At 45.8% G+C, this 27,626-nt stretch overlaps 1 protein-coding gene across 1 annotated transcript in view; it reads left to right on the top strand.

Annotated features, from left to right (window-relative positions):
• The first annotated feature begins 10,558 nt into the window (after nucleotides 1-10,558).
• The window catches only part of ramp2 (receptor (G protein-coupled) activity modifying protein 2), a 29,193-nt gene continuing 12,125 nt past the window's right edge, over nucleotides 10,559-27,626 (top strand). The window contains exons 1-2 of the mRNA XM_078529554.1: nucleotides 10,559-10,777; nucleotides 26,409-26,579. Of these exons, the coding sequence (XP_078385680.1) occupies nucleotides 10,714-10,777; nucleotides 26,409-26,579 (235 nt within the window). The 5' untranslated portion in view covers nucleotides 10,559-10,713. The remainder of the gene's footprint in view (nucleotides 10,778-26,408; nucleotides 26,580-27,626) is intronic.

Here is a 27,626-nt window from a genome sequence, read left to right as displayed (position 1 = left end):
CCCCCCACACGCAGCAATACTGCACCCCAACACCACGCGCGCAGTAACACTCCATCCCAACCCTCACATGCAGCAACACGGCAACCCAGCCCCCACATGCAGCAACACTGCCACCCAACCTCCACAGGCGCAGCAACACTGCAGCCCAACCCCCCCACGCACAGCAATACTGCACCCCAACCCCCACGCATGCAGTAACACTCCATCCCAACCCTCACATGCAGCAACATTGCAACCCAACCCCCACACACACAGCAACACTCCAACCCAACCCCCACACGCAGCAACACTGCCACCCAACCCCCACACGCAGTAACACGGCCACCCAACCCCCACATGCGCAGCAACACCACCACCTTAGCCCCACACGTGCAGCATCACTGCAATCCAACCCCCACACACAGCAACACTGCCACCCAACCCCCACACGCAGCCACACGGCAACCCAACCCCCACATGCGCAGCAACACTGCAATCCAACCCCCACGTGCACAGCAACACTCCAACCCAACCCCCAAATGTGCAGCACCACTGCAACCTTACCCCCACACGTGCAGCATCACTGCAACCCAACCCCCACACGCACAGCAACACTGCAACCCAACCCCCACACAGCAACACTGCAACCAAACCCCCACACATGCCACACTACAACCAACACTGCAACCCAACTCCCACACACAGCAACACTGCAACCAACACTGCAACCCAACCCCCACACAGAGCAACAGTACAGCCCAACCCCAACACTGCAACCCAACTCCCACACAGCCACATTGCAACCAATACTGCAACCCACACCCCACACACAGCAACACTGCAACCCAATCCCCACAATGCAACCAGCACTGCAGCCCAAACCCCACACACAGCAACACTGTAACAAAACTGCAACCCAACCCCCACAGTGCAACCCAAACCCAACCCACACAGCAACATTGCAACCCAACCCCCACACCCAGCAACACTGTAACCCAACCCCACATGCTGCAACACTCTAATCCAGCCCCACATGCAACAGCATTGTATTACTGTCACCCCACCCCACATAGTACACAATATCCAACTGAGGACATTTGTAAAAGTTTAGAATGACTTCCTTGTCTTTTTTATTCAATGCCCCCATTTACCAAATCAAGTATCCTGTATGTTTTCTTAACCACCTTATTACCAAGTCCTGCCACCTTCAAGGATTTGTGAATATGTCCCCAGGTCTTTCCGCTCTTGTAACCCCTCAAATTAGTCCCATTAGGTTATACAGTGTCTCCAATGGATCTCCCACAGTGTGTCACTACATGCTAATCCACATTAAATTGTATCTGCAATGTGTCTGCCGATTTCACCAGACTCTCACAGACCTGAAATATTGCAGGGGATTTTATGGAGCCAACAAGAGCAAGAAACTCAATTAGAATCTGAATTAGGCAGGATGTGAAATTCTGATTTTCCAACGGCCAGTTGAGATGCACAGGTGAAGTGAGTGGCATGATTGTGGCATTTCAAGCATTAGGCCATCCTGTGGCGAGTTTGTACCTGTAATCCATGAATACTCATTAGTGTGAAACATTTTTTAATGAAGTCCTACCTTGGGGATAAAGTCAGAGTGCACAAGAATCTTGTGGCACCCGGTTCACGATCACTTAAAGGTTGCATGCACCTGTCGGCTTTGTGTAGTTGTTTTCCCTTGTTGACCTCTGCAGCACAAGGGAGGGGAGCAGGAGAATGGCACCTTGCGTGGAGGCTCAGGACTGGCAAGGGTGAGGCAGTGGTGAGTGGATTTTTGGAGTAGGGTTGGGGGTGTGAAGGAATGGAAGTGGGATCGAGGGGGGGAAAAAGGGTGGAGTCGGGGGCATGAAGTGGGAAAGTGCTGGTGTCCTGGGTGCAGTGGGGGAAGGTGGTGGGGGAAGGTGGGGGCCAGTCAATCAAAGTAAGAAAATGGGGGGCCTTAAAGGGTGCTTCCAAATGTGTATCCATCTTGGGCTGTTGGCTGGCAGAGTCTTTAAAGGGCTTTGAGTTCACCTACAACATTTCAATTACCCTCCGTGAGAGTGATCTCAGACAACGTCCTTTACAATGTATAGAAGGGAGGACCAGCTGAGCCTGCAAGTTCAGCCAAGTCCCACAGAGTGGAGAGTGCAACACTGGAAACTAACATGAACATTCAATAAAGAGTGAACAAAAAAAAACCACAACATTGTTTCTTCCACAATAAAGGAAGTGTCCAAAATTCTCCTATAACCATCAGTGCTTCCCAACCATGACATGTGCCAGTACAGTTAGCTCTCTGGCTAAGCTGGTCTCAACAAATAAAGATTATGCACACAGGAGTAATGTAATGTGAAATATTTACAAGTGAAATTTAGATTTGAAAAACACATGTGCCAACCTTGTGCTCTCAAATCACATGTTAACGGAGATGGAGTTGGGCAGGAAAATTTTGGCCGCGCTGCTGAAACTCCCTGTTTGACCAGGAGACGGTTTTATAACCCACTTGTATCTGCTGCATTGTCAGCTGGTTGTGAGTTTCACCAATGAAAAGCTTCCCCTACTGATAAATCGCACGTGTTTTCCTTGCACACCTCTGGCACTTAGAATTCTAATTGTAATTGTGTGGGGCATGGGAAAGAGAGAGAGAGAGAGAGAGAGAGCAGCTAAGTGGTGCACAGGTGTGGTTACAATGTTGGGAGCGGTGCACTGTTGACAGAATCCCAGCCATTAACTGCTGAGTGTTTCCAGTTTTTTGTTTTTACTATAACCAAGTTTTGTATCACCCTGAAATTTCAAAATTGTACACCCTAGACCCGGCCCAGCAATATTTACATATTGAATAGAATACAAGCTGAGACTATGGAACCTCCGCTCACCACTGAATGATTTCAGTCCATCTATAATTCCCATATAATTAAATTGCGTCCCTCCAAGTCTTGCTGAGGTCTAATGCCCAGGACTTTTTTTTATCCTTTCATGGGATATGGGCGTCGCTAGTAGGACCAACATTTATTGCCTATTCCTTTCTGTCAAAGGAGCCTTTGTGAGTCTCTGCAGTGCATTTTGTATATAATACACATTGCTTCATCTGTGTAGATGGAAGGGGTGAATGTTTAAGTTTGTGGATGGGATGCTGATCAAGTGAACTTTGTCCTGGATGGTGTCAAACTTCTTGAGTGTTGTTGGAGCTGCATTCATCCAGGCAAATGGGGAGAATTCCATCACACTCCTGACTTGTGCCTTGGACAGGCTTTGGGGAGTCAGGAGGTGAGTTACTCGTCGCAGGATTCCTAGCCTCTGACCTGCTCTTATAGCCACAGTATTTATATGGCTAGTCCAGTTCAGTTTCTGGTCAATGGTAATCCCCAGGATGTTGATAGTGGGGGATTCAGTGATGGTAATGCCATTGAACATCAAGGGGCGATGGTCAGGTTTTCTCTTGTTGGTCATTGCCTGGCACTTGTGTGGCATGAATATTACTTGCCACCCGTCAGCCCAAGCCTGGATATTGTCCAGCTCTCGCTGCATTTGGACATGGACTGCTTCAGTATCTGAGGAGTCGCAAATGAAGTTGAACATTGTTCAAATCATCAGCAATCATCCCCACCTCTGACCTTATGATGAAAGGAAGGTCATTGGTGAAGCAGCTGAAGATGTTTGGGCCGAGGACACTACGCTGAGGAACTCCTGAAGTGATGTCCTGGGACTAAGATGACTGACATCCAACAACCACAACCATCTTCCTTTGTGCTAGGTATGACTCCAACCAGTGGAGAGATTTCCCCCTGATTCCCATTGATTCCAGTTTTACTAGGGCTCCTTGATGCCACACTCGGTCAAATGCTGCCTTGATTAGAACGAGAGGCCATAGTTTTAGGCTAAGGGGTGGTAGATTTAAATCAGAGATGAGGAGGAATTACTTTTCTCAAAGGGTCGTGAATCTGTGGAATTCACTACCTCAGAATGCAGTGGATGCCAGGACGCTGAATAAATTTACGGAGGAGATAGACAGATTTTTAATTAGTAACGGGGTGAAAGGTTATGGGGAGAGGGTGGGAAATTGGAGTTGAGGCCGAAATGAGATCAGCCATGATCGTATTGAATGGCGGGGCAAGCTCGAGGGGCTGAATTGCCTACTCCTGCTCCTAGTTCTTATGTTCTTATGTTCTTATGTTATGTTGATGTCAAGGACAGTAACTCTCAACTCACCTCAGGAGTTCAGCTCTTCCATCCATGTTTGGCCCAAGGCTGTAATTAGGTCAGGAGCCAAGTGACCCTGGCAGAACCCAAACTGAGCTTCAGTGAGCAGGTTATTGCTAAGTAAGTACTGTTGATAGCACTTCTGATGACCCCGTCCATCACTTTGCTAATGATAGAGAGCAGGTTGATGGGGCAGTAATTTTTCAGATGGATTTGTTCTGGTTTTTGTGGACAGAACATACCTGGGCAATTTTCCACAATGTTAGGTAGATACCTGTGTTATAGCTGTACTGGAACAGCTTGGCTAGGGACGCAGCTAGTTCTGGAGCACAAGTCTTCGGTACTATTGGCAGGGTGGTGTCAGGGCCCATAGCCATTGCAGTATCAGGTGCTGATAACTTATATAAAGAAACCTGAACTCCAGTTACTAGTTGCAAGAATGACACCACAGATTTAATGTTTTCAGACTTTTACTGTAATAAAAAGACTAAAAACACTATTGACTAATGCGGAGTGAAATGAATTGCCTGAAGTTTGGGATATGTGATGCTGGGGACCATAGCAGGAGGCCAACATGGATCATCATTTGGTACTTCTGGCTGAAGATACTTGCAAATGCTTCAGTCTTGTCTTTTGTACTGATTTGCTGGGCTCCCCCATCATTGAGGGTGGGGATATATTGTCGGCAACTTATACTTCAAAACACAAAGGAGAACGTTTCCTTTTTTCTTTTAGCACAACTGAAAACACACTTCATAGATATAGTTCACACTGCCCTTTAAGTAGACATTCAATTCTCCCGGAACCAGCCCAAGGTGATTTTTGGCTCTCAGGGGTTTACTTCTGTTCTTTTCCTTCCTCAGCCTGGGAACTTTTAATCTCAGAACTGTCTTTCAGGGTGAGGTTTTTTCCCTGAAGATTCTTCCTTTAGTGAAAGCTAGGTGAATACTCCAGCCTCATTTTAACTCCTCATAAATTCAGTCTGTTCAGTCCGAGTGTGACCTCCCACCCCCATTCCTGTGTGGTGAACCATAGTGTCTTGCTGCCTATAGCTGTTCTCCCTCTCCTGGATTGTGGCAAACTAACCTTGTCTGTGAATTTTCAGGGGTATCTTAGACCTTTCCCTTTTCAAAGCCTGTCTCTGTGGCAATGTGAATCACAAGGACCTTGTATCCAGGTAGAATTGCTGATTAGCTGCCCTTGAGAGCCCAACTCTCTTTTACCTTGGAAGTAAATGGACATTTTAAAGCACAACTGTTTACAAACCGACATTCTCAACACTTTTCTGGGACTTTAGAGACTCGCAGTCTATCCACTATTGGCAATAAGGCTGCTGTTATTGTCTCCAGGTGTAAACACCTTCTTCCCAGTGAAACAATTTGGCCCTGTTTAATCTCCAACAATCAAGCCACCCAGGCTTGCTCTCAGGCAAACTTCAGAATAGACCCCCTTCCTTTTACCTTAAATGAAAGACACTGTCCCAAAACATAACAAACTTATATACCTCATAATTGTAACAACATGTAGTGAATCGATTTGGCTGAAGACTGGTATCTGTGATGCTGGGGACCACAAGAGGAGGCTAGGCTGGATCATCCACTTAGCACTTTTGGCTGATGATTGTTGCAAATGTTTCAGTCTTATCTTCTCAGGGGAGGGAACATTTTGTGAACCCTCCTCCTCCACCTATTTAATTGTCCACCACAATTCACGACTGGATGTGGTGGGACTGCAGTTACACCAGATGAGGTCTAACAATAAATTCCTGTAACAGTAGCATCACTCTCTCCCCTTTATCTTGTACATAAAGACCAACATCCCATTAGACTTTTAAAATATCATTTATAACTGTCAACGGGCTTTTGCTGTAATGAAACTTTGATCTCTGTACATTTATCTTTCCTAGCTTCTAGCTGGGCAGCCCAGTGGGGAGCAGGGGAGGGCTGGGGGTGGTGGGGAGGGGTAGGCAGCCGTTGTGCTGGAACCTTGCAATAAAATGTTCAACCCTTTGACCAGTTTCACTCACAGTATGATCGTGAATGAACGGTTGTGAATTTCTAAGTGTGGCATCAAGGAGCCCGAGCAAAACTGGAGTCAATGGGAATCAGGGGGAAAACTCTCCACTTGTTGGAGTCATACCTAGCACAAAGGAAGATGGTTGTGGTTGTTGGAGGTCAGTCATCTCGGCTCGAGGATATCACTGCAGGAGTTCCTCAGGGTAGTGTCCTTGGCCCAACCATCTTCAACTGCTTCAACAATGACCTTCCTTCCATCATAAGGTTAGATGTGGGGCCGTTTGCTGATGATTTGCACAAAGTTCAGCACCATTCACAACTCCTCAGATACTGAAGCAGTCCATGTCCAAATGCAGCAAGGCCTGGACAATATCCAGGCTTGGACTGAATGTCTCCAACAAGAGAGAATCTAACCACCTCCCCTTCACATTCAATGGCATTACCACTGCTGAATCCCCCCACTGAATGGGGGTTACCATTGATCAGAAACTGAACTGGACTAGCCATATAAATACTGTGGCTTCAAGGGGAGGTTAGAGGCTGGGAATTCTGTGGAGGGTAACTCACCTCCTGACTCCCCAAAGCCTGTCCACCATTTGCAAGGCACAAGTCAGGAGTGTGATGGAATACTCCCCACTTGCCTAGATGAGTGCAGCTCCCACAACACTGAAGAAGCTGGACACCGATCAGGACAAAGCAGCCCACATGATTGGCACCCCATCATCACCTTAAATATTCACTCCTTCCATTAGTGCAGCACAGTAGCAGCAGTGTGCACCATCTACATGATGCACTGCAGAAATTCATCAAGGCTCCTTCGACAGCACCTTCCGAGGTTCTCCAATGAGTGCCTTGCTGCCCTCCTCGAGGAGGTGGCAGCACGCTACAAGATCCTGGTGCCAAGGGACGAGAGGAGGAGGCACACCCCCCCCACCCAACAAAATGTTCCTGGGAGGAGGTGGCATCACATGTCAGCTCCCACGATGTGGTGCGACGCACCTGGGTGCAGTGCCGCAAGCGATTTAATGACCTCCTGCAATCGGGAAGGGTGAGTACCGCATTGGCATGGGTCACTTAGCACAGCAGTCAGGCTCCCCCCACCCCCCCCACCCCGCACACCCCTGGCACCACCCCCCCCACCCGTCACCCCCCTGGCACCACCCCCCCCCACCCGTCACCCCCCTGGCACCACCCACCCACCACCTCAGAATTTTGTTTTGTATTCATCCATTCACAGGATGTGGGCTTCGCTGGCTGGGCCAGCATTTATTGCCCATCCTTAATTGCCCTTGAGAAGGTGGTGTTGAGCTGCCTTCTTGAACCGCTGCAGTCTATGTGGTGTAGGTACACCCACAGTGCTGTTAGGAAGGGAGTTCCAGGATTTTGACCCAGCGACAGTGAAGGAACGGCGATATATTTCCAAGTCAGGATGGTGAGTGACTTGGAGGGGAACTTGCAGGTGGTGGTGTTCCGATTTATCTGCTGCCCTTGTCCTTCTAGATGGTAGTGGTTCAGAAGTTCTTAGAGTGTGAGTGGCAAATGTGATGGAGGCAGCATCTGGGCAAGGGCCTCAGCCCTGGCTGCTTGGAGTGAGTGTATGGTGGCTCCAGGGTCACGAATTGGATGAGCCCTGCAAGGTTTCCTTCAGGCGGGCGTGGTCAGGCTACAATGGCAATGCAGCTACAGGGTGGACTAATCAATGCTCCTCTCTCCTTTCAGGAGAAGACAGCGCACAATAATGCTGAGTGGCTGCGGACTGGCGGAGGGCAGCCCCACCTTCTCATCATCACCAGATACAAGCAGAAGGCACTGGAGCTGGAGAGGCGCCATGCGCCCAGGTCAGCCGGCTGCGGTGAGGTTGGGGTGCCACTGGGAGGTAAAAGTGCCGAGTATTGAGTCCACAATATTGTCATTGCAAAGATTCTACTGTTGACTGTATATTGATTTCAGCCTCCAACATGGGATCCCCATTGATAATGGAAGGAGGAACGCATCCTGATCTGGGTGCCAGATATGCACATTAACAGTGTAATTGGACTTCAACTAATCAAATGTCCTTGTTTTTCCTTTCAGCCTCACCAGAGCGCGCCCGGACTCAGGAAGCAGAGGGACCACCGCCTGTGGTCACACCCTTTCTGCACGTTCAGGGAGTGGAATCCCTTCCAGTTGATGAAGGCACCCGGCTCACTCCCTGGCACCTTGATGGCCGCATGTGTGCAGTCGATGGCACCCTGGACACGGGGGAACCCAGCAATCGCTGTGAAGCTCGTGGCTCTCTCTGCCTGGCTGGCCTCCTCCGTGTGGTAGCGAACGAAAGTCAATGAACACCTGAACTGATGCAACTGTGGACAGCTGATTGGGAGACTCCACAAAGATCACCCACCGACCCCTGGAAAGAGCCGGGGGCATAGAAGTTAAGGGCAACCGTGACCTTCAGCGCCACTGGCATGGGGTGTCCACCCACACAGTCAGAGCTGATCTCAGGCCCGATCATCTGACAGATGGAGGTCACTGTCTCCCTTGAGAGGCGGAGCCTCCTTCGGCATTGCACCTCGGACATATTGAGGTAGCTGCATCGCTGCCTGTAAACCCTGGCAGCAGGATAGTGGCATCTTCTGCGGCCCCTTCCGCCTTGGACTTCCTGTGGGCCCTGCGCCCCTTGTGCCTGCGCCTCTCCTCCCATAGATGGCTCGCCTGGAGGCTGAATAGGGACACCTGGCCCCTCCCCCTTCTGTCCCTCTCTTCCTCCTCAGAGGAGGTGCCTCCAGCGGAGACCGCAATCCCTATTCCTAGGGTAAGGGAAGGCTGTCTGATACCTAGAAGGCCCCAAGTATTATGATTCATCTGGAGTCCTGAACTGAGGCCTGTTATTTCTGTCAAAGCAGCTCAGGAGCGAAATGAAGTTGTCCTGTTCACACAAGCAAGCAGCAGTGAGTAATAAACTAAAGTTCTAACAATTCAAATTAGTGAGCCCTCTCACCCCTCTTACCCAGCCCGTGGGTGAGGTTTTAAAAACGTGGCCTACCCGCCAGCCTGTTGCACCCGTGAGCCACCCTGAAGATCGCACGGGCTGCGAAAAATCGTTCTCAATTGCTGCCTCAGGGGCCTTAACCGGCCCATTAATTAATGGCGGGCGCGCCCTCCGAACACATAGCCCGCCTTCCGAAATATCGCGATGGCGCGGGGTGACGTCGGGACACATGCCCGATGTCACCGTGCGTCATTTTAGGCGTTGGCGTGTCGGGCCCATCCCCGCATGCTGACTGAAAAATTCTGCCCATTAATCAGTTGATGCCTGGTCCTAGATAATAGGGGCCTAATTCTGTCCCAATCACAGGAAACAGCTTCCTGTTTACTCAAAACTATTATCTCATTGATTGCACCTGCAAGAAACTCAAACAAATCTTTAACATGAGAGATTTATCTATTGAGTGCAATAAATGGGCAGAGATTCAATTCTTGATGCGAATCGTAACGGGTGAGTAAATGAACGTTATAGAATTTGAAAGAATTAAACTCCATCTCAGAAGCTCCCTGAGCTGCTCAGTTTGAACAACATGTCAAATGTTACACAGGAGGCGGGGCCAATGGCTGAGTAACTTTAGACTCGCAGGACGGCTCCAGCACATTTAGACTCAACACCGAGCGACTCCTGGCCCTCCACAACATCCAGAATTTCCCTCCTCAGCCTCTCTCCTACTTCCCCCCCCTCCCTCCCAGCGTTCCCTCCCTCTTCCCTCATCCCATCTCCCTTTACACTCCTCCAACCTCAGTCTCCAGTGTTCATTTCAATATATAACTTAACATATCGTGAGAAAGAAGGAAAGACATTTAAATTCGACTGCACCATTCATGACCTCCCTGTCCCAGAGCACTTTTCAACCAATGAAGTACTTTGAAGTAGACTCACTGCTCTAATGTAGGCAACCTGGCAGCCAATTAGCGCAGAGCAAGATCTCATAAATAATGGTGAGATAAATGGTCATGTAATCTGATTTAGTGATGACGCTTAAGGAATAAATATTGTCCCCAAGACACCAGAGAGAACTCTCAGAGAATGGATTCTCTAAGTGTCAATTAAATCTCTTTTATCCTTTGGGCCTGGGCTTCATACTTTTTTCTTGTTCTTTCATGGGATGTGGTCTTTGCTGGCTGGGCCAGCATTCATTGCCCATCCCTGGTTGCCCTTGAGAAGGTGGTGGTGAGCTGCCTTCTTGAACCTCTGCAGTCCCTGTGGTGTAGGTACACCCACAGTGCTGTGGGGAAGGGAGTTCCAGGATTTTGACCCAGCGACAGTGAAGGAACGGCGATATATTTCCAAGTCAGGATGGTGAGTGACTTGGAGGGAACTTCCAGGTGGTGGTGTTCCCATGCAGTAAGGACACATTATCAGTTAATGATCATTCTCTTCTTGCCGGATAATGACACGCCTGCTGTTTCCTGTTTTCAGAACTGAGACTGAGATTGTTTTAAACTCATTGTTCAGTCAGTGACAGAAAAGATCACAACCATGGCGTTCTGTGTTCAGATCACTGCCTGCCGTAATCTGATTCTGGCTCTTCTGTTGGCACCAAGTAAGTACATAAATAACCAATTCTGTCTTTAGGAGACTGGGCATGTTAAACAATTCATGTGGTCCTTGGGCAATGGACAAATAAGTGGATAATGTTCACAGTCATTACTTCTGCTTCTCCTTTCAGTACATGCAGTTGGAGTCCCAATGATGCAGGTTCCAGCTCCATTTAACTTATGATTACTTAACCTGTGAGCAGGCTCCTGGGCTATTTCCTCCTGACCTGGTGTCTCTGGTTTCCCCTTTTCGAGACGGCTGAGACTCAGCTCCTAAACCAAGAGATCTAGCTCACACTGCTGCAATTCCTGGTATGCACTGCATAAACGGGTGGTGGAGGCAGATTCAATAATAACTTGCAAAGGAAATTGGATAAATACTTGAAGGGGAAAACATTGCAGAATGACAAGAAAATATTTGGGAAGCAGGAATAATTGGATAGCACAGAAAAGAAGGGGCCGAATGGTCTCTTTCTAAACTGAGATTCTTGATTCTATGGTTTCAATAAGTTAATAAATCTGCTCTAAATCTATTCTATGATCTTTACCAATGTAAATATTTAGAATCTGTTGTTAGTGACCCTGCACATGCTCCTCCTTGTGTGATGTGAATTAATGCTGTTTTTACTCAGACCTTTTTTAACTAAGGGTGCTGTGTTTTTCTGTAGGTGCTGTGTTTTTGGTACTGTGATTTTCTGTGGATGATGTGTTATTCTGTGGGTGTTGTGTTTTTGGTGCTATTTTTTCTGTGGTGATATTTTTTCTGTGGGTGATATGTTTTTGTGTGAGTGCTGTGTTTTTCTGTGAGTGCTGTGTTTTTGTGTGGATGCTGTGTTTTTCTGTGGGTGCTGTGTTTTTCTGTGAGTGGTGTGTTTTTCTGTGGATGCTGTGTTTTTCTGTGGATGCTGTGTTTTTCTGTGGCTGCTGTGTTTTTCTGTGAGTGGTGTGTTTTTGGCACTCTGTTTTTCTGTGGGTGATGTGTTTTTCTGTGAGTGCTGTGTTTTTGTATGGGTGCTGTGTTTTTTGTGCTCCTTTTCCTGTGGTGCAGTGTTTTTCTGTGGATGCTGTGTTCTTCTGTGGATGCTGTGTTTTTCTATGAGTGCTGTGTTTTTCTATGAGTGCTGTGTTTTTCTGTGAGTGCTGTGTTTTTGTGTGGGTGCTGTGTTTTTCTATGAGTGCTGTGTTTTTCTATGAGTGCTGTGTTTTTCTATGAGTGCTGTGTTTTTCTGTGAGTGCTGTGTTTTTCTGTGGGTGCTGTGTTCTACTGTGAGTGCTGTGTTTTTCTGTGGGTGCTGTGTTCTTGGTGATCTGTTTCTCTTTGGGTGTTGTGTTTTTCTGTGGGTGAAGTATTTTTCTGTCGGTGCTGTGATTTACTGTGGGTGCTGTGTTTTGGTGTGGGTGCTGTGCTTTTCTATGGTTGCTGTGTTTTTGGTGTTCTGTTTTTCTTTTGGGTGATGTGTCTTTCTTTGCATGTTGTGTTTTTCTATGGATGCTGTGTTTTAGGTGCTGTGATTTACTGTGGGTGCTGTGTTTTTGGCACTACGTTTTTCTGTGGGTGCTGTGTTTTTCTGTGAGTGCTGTGTTTTTCTGTGGGTGCTGTGTTTTTGGTGATCTGTTTCTCTTTGGGTGATGTGTTTTTCTGTGGGTGAAGTATTTTTCTGTGGGTGATATGTTTTTCTGTGAGTTCTGTGTTTTTGTGTGGATGCTGTGTTCTTCTGTGAGTGCTGTGTTTTTCTATGAGTGCTGTGTTTTTCTGTGGGTGCTGTGTTCTTCTGTGAGTGCTGTGTTTTTGGTGCTGTGTTTTTCTGTGAGTGCTGTGTTTTTCTGTGGCTGCTGTGTTCTTCTGTGAGTGCTGTGTTTTTGGTGCTGTGCTTTTCTGTGGGTGCTGTGTTTTTCTGTTTGTGCTGTGTTTTCTTATGGGTGCTTTGTTTTTCTGTGGGTGACGTGTTTTTGGCACTGTGTTTTTCTGTGGGTGACGTGTTTTTGGCACTGTGTTTTTCTGTGGGTGACGTGTTTTTGGCACTGTGATTTTCTGTGGGCGTGTTTTTGGCACTGTTATTTTCTGTGGGTGACGTGTTTTTGGCACTGTTATTTTCTGTGGGTGATGTGTTTTTGGCACTGTGATTTTCTGTAGGTGATGTGTTTTTCTGTGGATGAGGCATTTTTCTGTGTGTATGGTGTTTTTCTGTGGGTGCTGTGATTTTCTGTGGGTGCTATACTTTTTCTGGGTGATGTGTTTTTCTGTCAGCAATGCATTTTTCTGTGAGTGCTGTTGTGACACAGCAGTTGGCAAAGGCTGAGTTGTTTAAATCCCAGAGGGAAACTAGAACAACTGTCATAACCTATATTTTCAATTGGTATGTTTGAGATGCAGCTCTGAATTCAGGAATAAAACCGCCAAGCCTCAAGAGGTTTTTTATATAAAACTAAATTAAACATTTATTAAGTAAACAAATAATTAAACACACACACATGTCTACAAATTATATAATAACTTTTAAACAAATCCCCAAATTAATCACTCCCAGGTAAATCTTCACCAAGGTACCAATAATCCATAGACTTTAAACAGACACCAGGCAAAGCGCATTTGACTGTATGAATTTAAAATGAGCTTTCTTGAAGTTTGCAGACACAGTTGTTGGCTTACAGGCTGGTTAGATCTTACATGCCTCTGACCTGCACACACAAAACTCCTTTCTGTTTATACCTGGCTTTCCTTTTGAATGTAAATTTTCCATTGTGTTACTAAGTCTCTTAATTTTACCTTTCCTAACAATAATCCTTTCATTCCACCAATGTTATTAGTAAAATAAATACATTGCTTGGCATCTGTCAGCTAGGTACAAGATTTTACCCATTCTTATGAATGGTTTATTCAACAAATGCAAATTGCACTTTATCTTTTACCAAACTTACATTTATCTAATTAACATCTCAATCTACTATACATCAAAGCACCCAGACTAGCTTGCTTTAATCCAACTAAGCCACACACATACACAGACACAGGCCCTACTGTAAGTCCAATTTAAAAATAATTTCCAATAACATTATAGACATTAATACTTCTTCATGACATCCCCCTCCCTTTCGAAAAATGAACCATCATAATTTTAAAAGATGGCTTCATTTTTAATAACCCATCTCACACTATCTCCTATGCTTATTACACTATTACATTACCAGATGCATGCATTAGCATAACAATATATTATATAAATATATATATATATATATATAGACATACAAGTCCTTTGTATCAACAGAAATCATTTCAATTCAGTGTCCAGGTTTTTTTTAAATGTCCAATCTTCCCTTTAAGCTTCAAGCTCTTGACAATGCATCTGCAAATATATTTTCTCTACCAGCAATATATAATCCATAGATTAAATTGTTGCAATAATATACTCCAGCTGAAAGGTCTTGCACTTTTGTCTTGAAATTTGTCCAAAAACTTCAAAGGATTGTGGTCTGTATAAACAATTGTTTGCCAAGTAGATGTCAAAATGCTGCAATGCTAACATCAAACCCAAGGTCTCTTTTTTGATCATTGATTATCTTCTCTGTTGTACATTCAGCTTCCATGAAAAATACCCGATGGGTTTTTCAATTCCACTGTCATCTTCTTGTAACAGTATGGTCCCAAAGTCTATATTCCTTGCATCAATGGCCAACTTAAATTGCCTGGCGTAGTTGGATACTGCCAAAACTGCTGGCATAGTTAAAACAGTTTTCAAACTATGAAATACCTTCTGACACTCCAGTGTCCATCGAAACTTCTTGTTCTTTTTAATAGTTCAGTCAATGGAGCAGCCACACTGCTAAAATTTGGTACAAATTTCCAGTAAAACTGACGCATGCCCAGAAATCTCAAAACTTCTTATTTTGTCATAGGCACTGAGAAATCCACGATGGCCTTGACTTTCGCATCTCTCGGAACCACCTTATCATGTCCAATGGTATGGCCTAGATACATAACTTGCGCTTTTGCAAATTAACTTTTAGCCAAGTTCATCACCGAATTAGCTTCCTGTAATCAAGCGAATAATTCTTCCAGATGCTGTAAATGCTCCTCCCATGTCTGACTGAAAGCTATCAGATCATCAATATAAAAAGCACAATTGCTTAGACCTGCAATTACTTTGTTTGTCAGTCTTTGAAATGTCACAGGTTCATTCTTCATACTAAATAGCATGACTTTAAACTGATGTAGCCCATTTGGCATCACAAAAGACAATATCTCCTTTGCTCTCTCCGAAAATGGTACCTGCCAATATCCTTATAGCAAGTCAATTTTTGTGATAAATTTCAATTGTCCCACTTTCTCAATGCAATCCTCCAACTGTGGTATAGGATATGAATCCGCTTTTGTCACTGCATTCACCTTTCGATAGTCCACACAGTCTTTGTGTTCCATCTGATTTCGGTACCAGTACAATAGGCAAACTCCAGTTACTGCAATTGGACTCAATGATATCATTTTGAAGCATAAAGTCAATTTTTTTGTACTTGTGACAACTTTGCTGGATCTAATCTATAAAGATGTTGCCTTATTGAAGATGAAACCTGTACAGAGACATCATGTATAGCTAAATCTATCTTTCCTAATTTATTCCCAACAATAGGTTTGTGTGACTACAATAGCTTTTCCAAATCACTTTGACAGTTGTTTGGAAGATAACTCAATATTTCATTTAAATTTTCAAGTACCCCCTCATTATTCAATTTGATTAGAGGAAAATCAATTTCAGAGTCCTGCACTTCTACCTCTTTCTCATCATCCACCATTGCTAATATCTCTTTTTGTTCCTCTTCCCTATCAAAGTACTTTTTAAGCATACTTATATGACACTTCCTTTGCTTCTTTCTTCTATCTGGAGTATTTATTAAATAATTTACTTCACTCAATTTATTTTCAATCCTGTAATGTCCATTTAATGGATAACCTAGTACTGGTAGCAAAACCACTACTTTTCCCCCAGCAGCAAAACTGCAAGCTGTAACTTTCTTATCTGCCTTCACTTTCTCATGAATCAATTTTAGTGGTCCCCTTCCCTCATGACCATAAACTAGTTCAAAAGGGCTAAAACCAGTCAATGCATTAGGCATATCTCTAATAGCAAATAACAAGAATGGAACTCCTGTTTCCCAATCCTGTGCATAATCCGACAGCATGCTCTCATCATGGCTTTTAAAGTTTGATGCCATCTTTCCAAAGCCACTTGTGACTCTGGATAATAAGCTGTTGAATTAAACTGTTTTATCTCCAAACTGTTCATTACTTCATTAAACAGCTGTGACATGAAATTTGAACCCTGATCTGATTGTATTTCCTTAGGTAAACCTATCTTGTAAAGAATGTTGTTAGTTCCTTCACAATCTTCTTAGTTGTAATACTTCTTCAGGTATCACTTCAGGAAACCTGGTAGGCACATCCATTATTGCCAATAAATACTGCTTTCCACTTTTAGTCTTAGGGAGGGGTCCCACACAATCAATCATGACCCTGGTAAAAGGTTCTTCAAAAGCTGGTATTGGGATTAAAGGCACCAGCGTAATCACTGAAGAAGAGTCATATGGATTCGAAATGTTAACTCTGTCTTTCTCTCCACAGATGCTGTCAGACCTGCTGAGTTTTTCCAGCAATTATTGTTTTTGTTTCAGATTTCCAGCATCCGCAGTATTTTCCTTTTGGCTTAATCACTGCTTGTGGCTTCCCTGTTACTTGACATGTGTGAAAGGTTCTACAGAATTTGATTACATCCTTATGCAACCCTGACCAAAAAAGAAAATCTCTGTACCTTTTCCTGTGTTTTCCCAATTCCTAAATGTGCCCCCATTGGAATTTCATGAGCAATTCTCAGAATCTCATTTCTATGTCCTAATGGGATAACAATCTGATGCACCTCACTCCAGCTTTCATTTGCTGAGACATGATCCGGCCTCCATTTTCTCATTAAAATATCTCCCTTAAGGTAATAACATACTGGAATACATTTTGCTTCTCTTTCTGAGTAAGCTGCCTGATATAACTGTTTTAATTGCAAATCATTTTTCTGTAACTCCACTAACCTCCTTGAGATAAACATTTCAGCTGAATTGTCCTGTAGTCTTTCTTCCTGAACAATGTTATCAAACACAGTGCCAGCTAATTGGATTTTGACATCTTCTTCTTGCCTTTGAACTGCCTGCACTTCTTGTTTTTCTCGTTTCAACCTGTGAGCCTGTGATCTAATTATCACACAATCTGGAAACAATCCACGATGCTCCTTCTGTAACACTTCTGTTGAAAGCACTTCTACAGGCTGCTCAACTACCACAGGCATCACCCACATCTGTGACCCAGCTATATCATTACCCAAAATAAATTCAACCCTGCAATGGGCAATTCTTCCATACTCCAACAATAACATCACCCGACTTCCGTTTACTCTTTAAATTTACCTTCCATAAGGGAATAAGTTTAGCATCTCCATGAACCCCACTTATTATCACCTGCTCCTGCAATACTCCCTCTTAACAACAAATATCACTGTCCCACAACATTAAGGATTGACTCGCCCCTGTGTCTCTTAAAATTTTAACATCTTTACCTACTCCACCCTGTACATATGGAAAGGCTTTCCCTTCACACACAACATCTTTAAACATTTCTGCAACCTGCTCCTCAGAATTCTCTTGGGTAAACTGTGAACATATTCCCACTTCTTTACCTATTACTGATGCTTCCTGTTTTACCTGTACACAAACCGTTGTTTTTTCCTGTGCCTGAACCTCAGAACCCACAGTACTTTTACTTCCAGAACTTTTCTGCACCCCAATAATTCCAACAGATTTTCCCTGCAATTTCCAACACACTGACTTTGTGTGCCCCACTTTATTATAATGAAAACAGCTCAATTTTCGAATGTCGCTTCTACCTTCAGCACCTTCCTTTTTATTCTGAGAAAAAACTTCCTGAGAATTTCCAGCTACTCTTTCTCTTCCCTGTGTTTTTTGTGTTCTGTATTTTTCTGGGGGTGCTGTGCTTTTCTGCGGGTGATGTTTTTTTCTGTGGGTGATGGGTTTTTTATGGTTGTTTTGTTTTCCTGTGGGTGCTGTGTTTTTGACACAGTGTTCTTGTGTAGGTGACGTGTTTTTCTGTGTTGCTGTGATTTTCTGTGGATGATGTGTTTTGCTGTAGGTGCTGTATTTTTTTATAGTTGCCTTGGTTTTCTGTGGGTGTTGTGTTTTTGGCACTGTGTGTTTCGGTGGGTGATATCTTTTTCTGTGGCTGCTGTGTTTGTCAGTGGGTGATGTTTTTTTCTGTAGGTGATGAGTTTTCTGTGTGTGCTGTGTTTTTCTCTGGGTGCCTTGTTTTTTTGTGAGTGCAGTACTTTCTCTGGATGCTGTTTTTTGGCATTTTGTTTTTCTGTGGGAGATATGTTTTTCTGTGGGTGATAAGATTTTTGGTGGGTGATGTGTTTTTCTGTGAGTTCAGTGTTTTTCTGTGAATGATGTGTTTTCTGTGAGTGATGTGTTTTTAGTGCTGTGTTTTTCTGTGGGTGATGTGTTTTTCTGAGGTGCTGTGTTTTTCTGTCGGTTGTGTGTTTTGCTGTGGGTGCTGTGTTTTTCTGTGGGTGATTTAATTTGCTGTGGATGCTGTGTTTTTCTGTGGGTGATGTGTTTTCTATGGGTGCTGTGTTTTTCTGTGGGTGCTGTGTTTTTCTGTGGGTGCTGTATTTTTCTGAGGGTGATGTGTTTTTCTGAGGGTGATGTGTTTTTAGTGCTGTGTTTTTCTGTGGGTGATGTGTTTTCTATGGGTGCTGTGTTTTTCTGTGGGTGCTGTGTTTTTCTGAGGGTGATGTGTTTTTAGTGCTGTGTTTTTCTGAGGGTGATGTGTTTTTAGTGCTGTGTTTTTCTGTGGGTGAATGGTTTTTCTGAAGGAGGTGATCTATAAAGAGTTAATATTGGTTGAGGGGATAAATGTTTGACACAAATGGGAAAGCTTTTTGGAGCAGTTTTTGGGATGGAGGAGCTCCATTAAGATTGGAAGAGATGATGAGAAATTTAATTTCATCTAATTGTGATGGTTTAAAAACTTATGGAGGAGCCATTGACAAGAAAGACCTCGGGGCAGCAGACAGAGGGGCAGACAGAGAGAGGGCAGACTGACAGAAGGGCATACAGACAGAGGGACTGACAGAGAGAGGGGCAGACAGAGAGAGGGGTAGGCAGACAGAGGACAGAGGGGCAGACAGACCTAGGGAGAGTTTGACAGAATGGCAGACAGAGAGAGTTGGGCAGGCAGACAGAGGGACAGACAGAGAGAGGGGCAGACAGAGAGAGGGGCAGGCAGAGAGAGGAGCAGACAGAGAGAGAGGGGCAGACAGAGAGAGGGCAGACAGACAGAGGGGCAGGCAGACAGAGGAGCAGACAGACCTAGGGAGAGACTGACAGAAGAGCAGACAGAGAGAGAGGGGCAGGCAAACAGAGGGGCAGACAGAGAGAAGGGCAGAAAGAGAGAGGGGCAAGCAGAGAGAGGGGCAGACAGACGCTAAGTTAAACAGATAGACTAGCCAATAGCAGGATAGACAGTACAGTTGCAGGTTCTGAGCCGGTTCTGATGGATGCTGGGAACTGCCCTACAGGAAGCTGGAAGAGTTGGGAGTATCATGGCCAATTTCCGGGATGAGCTCAGGATGGTGGCAGAATTCCGCATGGAAAACGAGAACCTTCAGCTAGAGTTATTCAAACCAAAGAAACCCATAACATTACATTTCAGCATCACAAACAAGGGCCTGCCAGTGTTTTTGCAGTGGCTATGAGCTAAATTGGGGTGATGTACATTCCCTTTGGGGAACTAAGGCAGACTCCTTGTCACACTGAGGTGAAAAGTTTCTGATAGATTGCAGTATCCATTCTGTGAGCAGTTAGTGAGACCAAGTCCATTGTTCGGTCATTGTCTAAGGATCATTCATCAGGAAACTGCAACAGGAACAGGAATCTGCATTTAATGAGTTGGCAAGGAATCGGGGGCAGCTTTCACAGTAATAGTACAATATCCTGTTCTTGGTGTGAGGAACATATCTTCTTATTTCTGTTGGACTGTGGATTAGAATTACGATGGATGCAGTTTGAATGCCATATCCACTGGAACAGGATGAGAGATATATATAATGTTGCAGTCCTGGAACAGAGTATACCATGAAAGACAGGGTGGTGCTTAAAATGAGTCCTGGACCAAGGGAGCTGCCTGGCAACAGCATTTTAATTGGCTCCTGACCAGGTGACTAGGTTTTTATGTGAGGGCAGTGCAGTTGAATAGCTGCTAGCCTGAAAGGAACAAGACATAAAACCTCTTTCTCCTGTGTGTGGAAGATTCCAGTAATTCCACAATAACAGCTAGCTGGTTTTTCTTCTCATATCTCTTTAACCTGCTCTCTCTCTCTCTGAAAACCCCTGTCAAGAGGCAAAGGGGAAAAATCACTGTTAGAGACATTGAAAGACAAGCTCTCAACCAGTGAACTAAATATTGAAAGTGTTGGAAGACCGCCTCGCATCATCAACAAGAACTGAAAGGGATTTGGAAGACATTGATCAAAATCAACCCATCAAATCCTGTACTCCAGAATTGGTGCTATTGAACTGTTTTATCCCATCCTTAAAATCCATGTTTTGTGTGTCATGTGCGTGCATGTGTGTGTGTGCGTGTGTGTGTGCATGTGTGTGTGCGTGTGTGTGTGCATGTGTGTGTATGTGTATAGGGGTTTAAGAAGGGGTAGAGTTTAAGTTATAGAATTAGAAGATAGCAGTTCATATTTCTTTCTTTTGTCACTAGTTAAGGATAATTTGTTCAATAAACAGTTATTTATTTATTAAGTTTACAAACCTAGTGCTCATATTCTGTTAACCTAAATTAAACAGTTATGTAGAATTGGGGCAATCAGGTGGTTTGGTCATACTTTTCACATTTGTCACAGCTCGGGGCTTGACATTGCAGTGCACTGTCCCCAGTGAGTCATGACATCGGAAACATCTCAATATTTCCATAACTGCCTCTGATTCTATCTCCACCGAGTACCCCCCTCAGTTTCCCCTTTGTCTCACAGTCACTCTCTGAGACCCCCTCTGTCCCACAGTCACTCTCTGAGACCCCCTCTGTCCCGCAGTCACTCTCTGAGACCCCCTCTGTCCCGTAGTCACTTTCTGAGACCCCCTCTGTCCCGCAGTCACTCTCTGAGACCCCCTCTGTCCTGCAGTCACTCTCTGAGACCCCCTCTGTTCCGCAGTCACTCTCTGAGACCCCCTCTGTCCCGCAGTCACTCTCTGAGACTCCCTCTGTCCCACAGTCACTCTCTGAGACCCCCTCTGTCCCGCAGTCACTCTCTGAGACCCCCTCTGTCCCGCAGTCACTCTCTGAGACCCCCTCTGTCCCGCTCTGTCCTGCAGTCACTCTCTGAGACCCCCTCTGTCCCGCAGTCACTCTCTGAGACCCCCTCTGTCCCACAGTCACTCTCTGAGACCCCCTCTGTCCCGCAGTCACTCTCTGAGACCCCCTCTGTCCCGCAGTCACTCTCTGAGACCCCCTCTGTCCCGCAGTCACTCTCTGAGACCCCCTCTGTCCCGCAGTCACTCTCTGAGACCCCCTCTGTCCTGCAGTCACTCTCTGAGACCCCCTCTGTCCCGCAGTCACTCTCTGAGACCCCCTCTGTCCCACAGTCACTCTCTGAGACCCCCTCTGTCCCGCAGTCACTCTCTGAGACCCCCTCTGTCCCGCAGTCACTCTCTGAGACCCCCTCTGTCCCGCAGTCACTCTCTGAGACCCCCTCTGTCCCGCAGTCACTCTCTGAGACCCCCTCTGTCCCGCAGTCACTCTCTGAGACCCCCTCTGTCCCGCAGTCACTCTCTGAGACCCCCTCTGTCCCGCAGTCACTCTCTGAGACCCCCTCTGTCCCGCAGTCACTCTCTGAGACCCCCTCTGTCCCGCAGTCACTCTCTGAGACCCCCTCTGTCCCACAGTCACTCTCTGAGACCCCTGCTCTATCCCACAATTACTCTCAGAATCCCTCTGATTCATTTCAGGTCATTTTAACCCATAAAAATGGCTGGTTTTGAGTTGGTTGGAAAGTTAAGATGTTAAAAATTTCAAACAGAAGTCCAGCCTGCCTCATGAAATAGGTGAAGGCTGGGTGGCCAAGTTGCTCTCAAGAGGAGGGTCGGTCAGTGAAATCCTTTAAGGAGGTCCTGAGCCTTCGCTTGGACATGGTTTAGAGTTTTCACTCACACTGGGAGGGTTTCCTAGCCATGAGATGCTGGACAGGTATTAACAGACAGGACTGGATCCATCAAGTAAGCTCCTTTCCAGAGCTGATGGTGAACAGGAACCCAGCTCCTTCACCCTGTAAACTGCCACCTTCAGGATCTATGCCCCCAGATCTCCCCCAACGTCCACCATCACTGGCCTCCCCGTGATCTGTCATCTTCCCCTAACCACAAGATTGCCTACACAAAAACAGAATTGCCTGGAAAAACTCAGCAAGTCTGGCAGCATCGACGGAGAAGAAATCAGTTAACGTTTCGAGCCTTCATGGCCCTTCGGCAGAACTGCAGCATAGTTTCAACAAGGGAGAAATATAAATTGGTTTAAGGTGGGCGGGGGGGTGGTGGGAAGAGACACATTGAGGGTGTGGTGTGAGCAGATAATCAAAAGATGTCACAGACAAAAGGGTCAAAGAGGTGTTGAAGGTGGTGGTCTTTGTCTGAGAAAAGTGCTAATTAAGAATGGAAAACAGGATATTCAAAGTACAGCTCTAGTGGGGGTGGGGTGGAAAGACTAAAGGTTTTAGTTTTAGATTTAAAAATAATGGAAATAGGTGGGGAAAGAAGAATCTATATAAATTATTGAAAAAAAAGCGGGTGGGGGGGGAAAAAAACGGGGTGGGGATGGGGGGAGGGGGAGTTTAAGATCTAAAGTTGTTGAATTCAATATTCAGCCCAGAGGGCTGTAAAGTGCCTAGTCGGAAGATGAGGTGCTGTTCCTCCAGTTTGCGTTGGGCTTCACTGGAACAATGCAGCAAGCCAAGGACAGACATGTTGGCAAGAGAACAGGGTGGAGTGTTAAAATGGCAAGCGACAGGGAGGTTTGGGTCTTTCTTGCGGACAGACCGCAGGTGTTCCGCAAAACGGTCGCCCAGTTTGCGTTTGGTCTCTCCAATGTAGAGGAGACTGCATTGGGAGCAACGAATGCAGTAGACTAAGTTAGGGGAAATGCAAGTGAAATGCTGCTTCACTTGAAAGGAGTGTTTGGGCCCTTGGACGGTGAGGAGAGAGGAAGTGAAGGGGCAGGTGTTGCATCTTCTGCGTGGGCATGGGGAGGTGCCATAAGTGGGGGTTGAGGAGTAGGGGGTGATGGAGGAGTGGACCAGGGTGTCCCGGAGGGAACGATCCCTACGGAATGCCGTCAAGGGGGGTGAAGGGAAGATGTGTTTGGTGGTGGCATCATGCTGGAGTTGGCGGAAATGGCGGAGGATGATCCTTTGAATGCGGAGGCTGGTGGGGTGATAAGTGAGGACAAGGGGGACCCTATCATGTTTCTGGGAAGGAGGAGAAGGCGTGAGGGAGGATGCGCGGGATATGGGCCGGACACGGTTGAGCGCCCTGTCAACGACCGTGGATGGAAAACCTCGGTTAAGAAAGAAGGAGGACGTGTCAGAGGAGCTGTTTTTGAAGGTAGCGTCATCAGAACAGATGCGACGGAGGCGAAGGAACTGAGAGAATGGGATGGAGTCTTTACAGGAAGCGGGGTGTGAGGAGCTGTAGTCGAGGTAGCTGTGGGAGTCGGTAGGCTTGTAATGGATATTGGTGGACAGTCTATCATCAGAAATTGAGACAGAGAGGTCAAGGAAGGGAAGAGAAGTGTCAGAGATGAACCATGTGAAGATGATGGAGGGGTGGAGATTGGAAGCAAAATTAATAAATTTTTCCAGGTCCCGACGAGAGCATGAAGCAGCACCGAAGTAATCATCGATGTACCGGAGAAAGAGTTGTGGGAGGGGGCCGGAGTAGGACTGGAACAAGGAATGTTCCACATACCCCATAAAGAGACAGGCATAGCTGGGGCCCATGCGGGTACCCATAGCCACACCTTTTATTTGGAGGAAGTGAGAGGAGTTAAAGGAGAAATTGTTCAGTGTGAGAACAAGTTCAGCCAGACGGAGGAGAGTAGTGGTGGATGGGGATTGTTGGGGCCTCTGTTCAAGGAAGAAGCTAAGGGCCCTCAGACCATCCTGGTGGGGGATGGAGGTGTAGAGGGATTGGACATCCATGGAGAAGAGGAAGCGGTTGGGGCCAGGGAACTGGAAATTGTTGATGTGACGTAAGGTGTCAGAGGAATCACGGATGTAGGTGGGAAGGGACTGGACAAGGGGAGAGAGAAGGGAGTCAAGATAACGAGAAATGAGTTCCGTGGGGCAGGAACAGGCTGACACAATCGGTCTGCCAGGACAGTTCTGTTTGTGGATTTTGGGTAGGAGGTAGAAGCGGGCCATCCGAGGTTGGGCGACTATCAAGTTGGAAGCTGTGGGAGGAAGATCTCCAGAGGAGATGAGGTCAGTGACAGTCCTGGAAACAATTTCCAAGATCTCGATTTGTTTCCAGGACTGTCACTGACCTCTCTGTCTCAATTTCTGATGATAGACTGTCCACCAATATCCATTACAAGCCTACCGACTCCCACAGCTACCTCGACTACAGCTCCTCACACCCCGCTTCCTGTAAAGACTCCATCCCATTCTCTCAGTTCCTTCGCCTCCGTCGCATCTGTTCTGATGACGCTACCTTCAAAAACAGCTCCTCTGACATGTCCTCCTTCTTCCTTAACCGAGGTTTTCCATCCACGGTCGTTGACAGGGCGCTCAACCGTGTCCGGCCCATATCCCGCGCATCCTCCCTCACGCCTTCTCCTCCTTCCCAGAAACATGATAGGGTCCCCCTTGTCCTCACTTATCACCCCACCAGCCTCCGCATTCAAAGGATCATCCTCCGCCATTTCCGCCAACTCCAGCATGATGCCACCACCAAACACATCTTCCCTTCACCCCCCTTGACGGCATTCCGTAGGGATCGTTCCCTCCGGGACACCCTGGTCCACTCCTCCATCACCCCCTACTCCTCAACCCCCACTTATGGCACCTCCCCATGCCCACGCAGAAGATGCAACACCTGCCCCTTCACTTCCTCTCTCCTCACCGTCCAAGGGCCCAAACACTCCTTTCAAGTGAAGCAGCATTTCACTTGCATTTCCCCTAACTTAGTCTACTGCATTCGTTGCTCCCAATGCAGTCTCCTCTACATTGGAGAGACCAAACGCAAACTGGGCGACCGTTTTGCGGAACACCTGCGGTCTGTCCGCAAGAAAGACCCAAACCTCCCTGTCGCTTGCCATTTTAACACTCCACCCTGTTCTCTTGCCAACATGTCTGTCCTTGGCTTGCTGCATTGTTCCAGTGAAGCCCAACGCAAACTGGAGGAACAGCACCTCATCTTCCGACTAGGCACTTTACAGCCCTCTGGGCTGAATATTGAATTCAACAACTTTAGATCTTAAACTCCCCCTCCCCCCATCCCCACCCCGTTTTTTTCCCCCCCCACCCGCTTTTTTTTCAATAATTTATATAGATTCTTCTTTCCCCACCTATTTCCATTATTTTTAAATCTAAAACTAAAACCTTTAGTCTTTCCACCCCACCCCCACTAGAGCTGTACTTTGAATATCCTGTTTTCCATTCTTAATTAGCACTTTTCTCAGACAAAGACCACCACCTTCAACACCTCTTTGACCCTTTTGTCTGTGACATCTTTTGATTATCTGCTCACACCACACCCTCAATGTGTCTCTTCCCCCCCCCCCACCCCCCGCCCACCTTAAACCAATTTATATTTCTCCCTTGTTGAAACTATGCTGCAGTTCTGCCGAAGGGCCATGAAGGCTCGAAACGTTAACTGATTTCTTCTCCGCCGATGCTGCCAGACTTGCTGAGTTTTTCCAGGTAATTCTGTTTTTGTTTTGGATTTCCAGCATCCGCAGTAGCTTTTAGCTTTTTGCTTTTACCCAAGATTGCCTGTCCCTTCCAACCATATTCCACCCATCCTGCCCAGACCTTGTGATCCCTCCCTCCCAAGTCCCCCACCCCAACAGCAAACCTGCTCATTACATTGCAGGAATCTGAGGAAAAATATCAACTATGCCCTGAAGTTAAAACTTCACAGTGTTCAAGCAAACCCATATTTCCAGTTTTCCCAACTAGAACCATCCCTCACTCCAAAACCGCTTCCCATCTAATAACGGGGCCAAACTCTTTTGCTCACTCATGTTCTATGACTAAGTCCTTTTGTGAATCGCTCTGCTCCATCATTACTCTTGATCTCTCTGCCCATGGGGTGCCCCTTTCTCGTGCCAATATGCCTTTGTCCATCCTTGCCTTTTATTCCAAATTACTGTCATTCCAGTTTTGTTCTCACTAATGAACATGAAGCAATGTTTTGTATTTAATACGATGAATTGTGACAGTATTTTTGACTTTTACTGTTTAATTATCAATTTAAATATTATTACTTAATATCTAAAAGTGACATCTTTCCTTGTTTTCTCAGGTCTCGCTGAAATCATGACCAACAATACTAACCTGTACCAATTTAATGCAACCATGGATGTAGGCTCCACAATAGCACCAGGATTCCATCCTAATCCTGTATCAAAGCCTGAATCCACAATGGCATATACAGAGCAAGAAACTCTCACACCCAATTTCAACAATTCAGAGGGTGAGTGTGGCACCTTCCTTCAGAATAAAACCCTCCCTGTATCTGCATAAACTGGGAACTGTTACACAGTCCAACAAAATCCAGTGAGTTACATAATCCATTGCCCATGGAAGTAGTCAGGGGGACAATGCTTACTTCGACTTTTGTTATGACCACAGCTGATGTTAATTGCTGTGCAAACCAAATCCCAGAGGGAAACTTGGCTTATGGGCCATGCCCTTTTATTTTGTATTCTGAAAACGAGAAGAGGTACCGATCCCAGCAATAAGAGGTCCAGTAACACTTTTGGGATTTTAAAAAATAAAAGTAAAAGTTCTATTAACAAGAATATAAGAAAACTTAAGCACTCAAGATTACAGTTGCACAATTAAGGTTAGTCTTACAAACATTCCCCCCAGAAAGACTCTCCACTTGGTCAGACCCACAATTAAAACGCCTTCCAGGCAACACGCCCTTATTGATGTTTAACTATAAGAAATCCAATAATATTACCCAAGGCAAACAGCTGTAGCTGCAATAAAGCCATACCACATGACCTGTAGCTCTCTTCCACTCTGCTGTGAAAATCCAAACTTCAAAATAAAACTGCTTTTTGCAGCCCAAGGCTTTTCTCGCTTGGCTGGATGGTTGATTCAAACTGCATCCTCTCCCAGATCCAGCAGCTTCAGCTCAACAGCACAAACAGCAACTCCAAAATACCCTTTTCCCCTTTCATTTCAGGTTCCATTGTTCTCACACCTCATTGAAACTCAAATCCTTCCAAATATAAAATCTTTCATGTCTCTATTTTGTCTTCACTTTCGGGTCAATAAAATATAATACCCCCTTCCATTTACCCATGGAACTCCTGCAAGATGCAAATATGTTTCTTGTTACCCCTGACTCTCCTTTGATATTCAAACAAACTCTCAAATTATCTAAAAATACAAATGTTATATCTAACCTATTTACTTGTACCTCAAACCTAATACCTCTATCCTTTTCATGTTTCAACCTCCCCAGACAACATATCTCCTATTAGTCACTGACCAGCTGAATTAAATCACA

This window comes from Cetorhinus maximus, chromosome 25 (assembly GCF_964194155.1).
Source record: "Cetorhinus maximus chromosome 25, sCetMax3.hap1.1, whole genome shotgun sequence".
NCBI classification, from domain to species: Eukaryota; Metazoa; Chordata; class Chondrichthyes; order Lamniformes; family Cetorhinidae; genus Cetorhinus; species Cetorhinus maximus.
The sequence above is the reverse complement of the archived record's forward strand: the minus strand, read 5'-3'. Positions and strand labels throughout refer to the sequence as shown.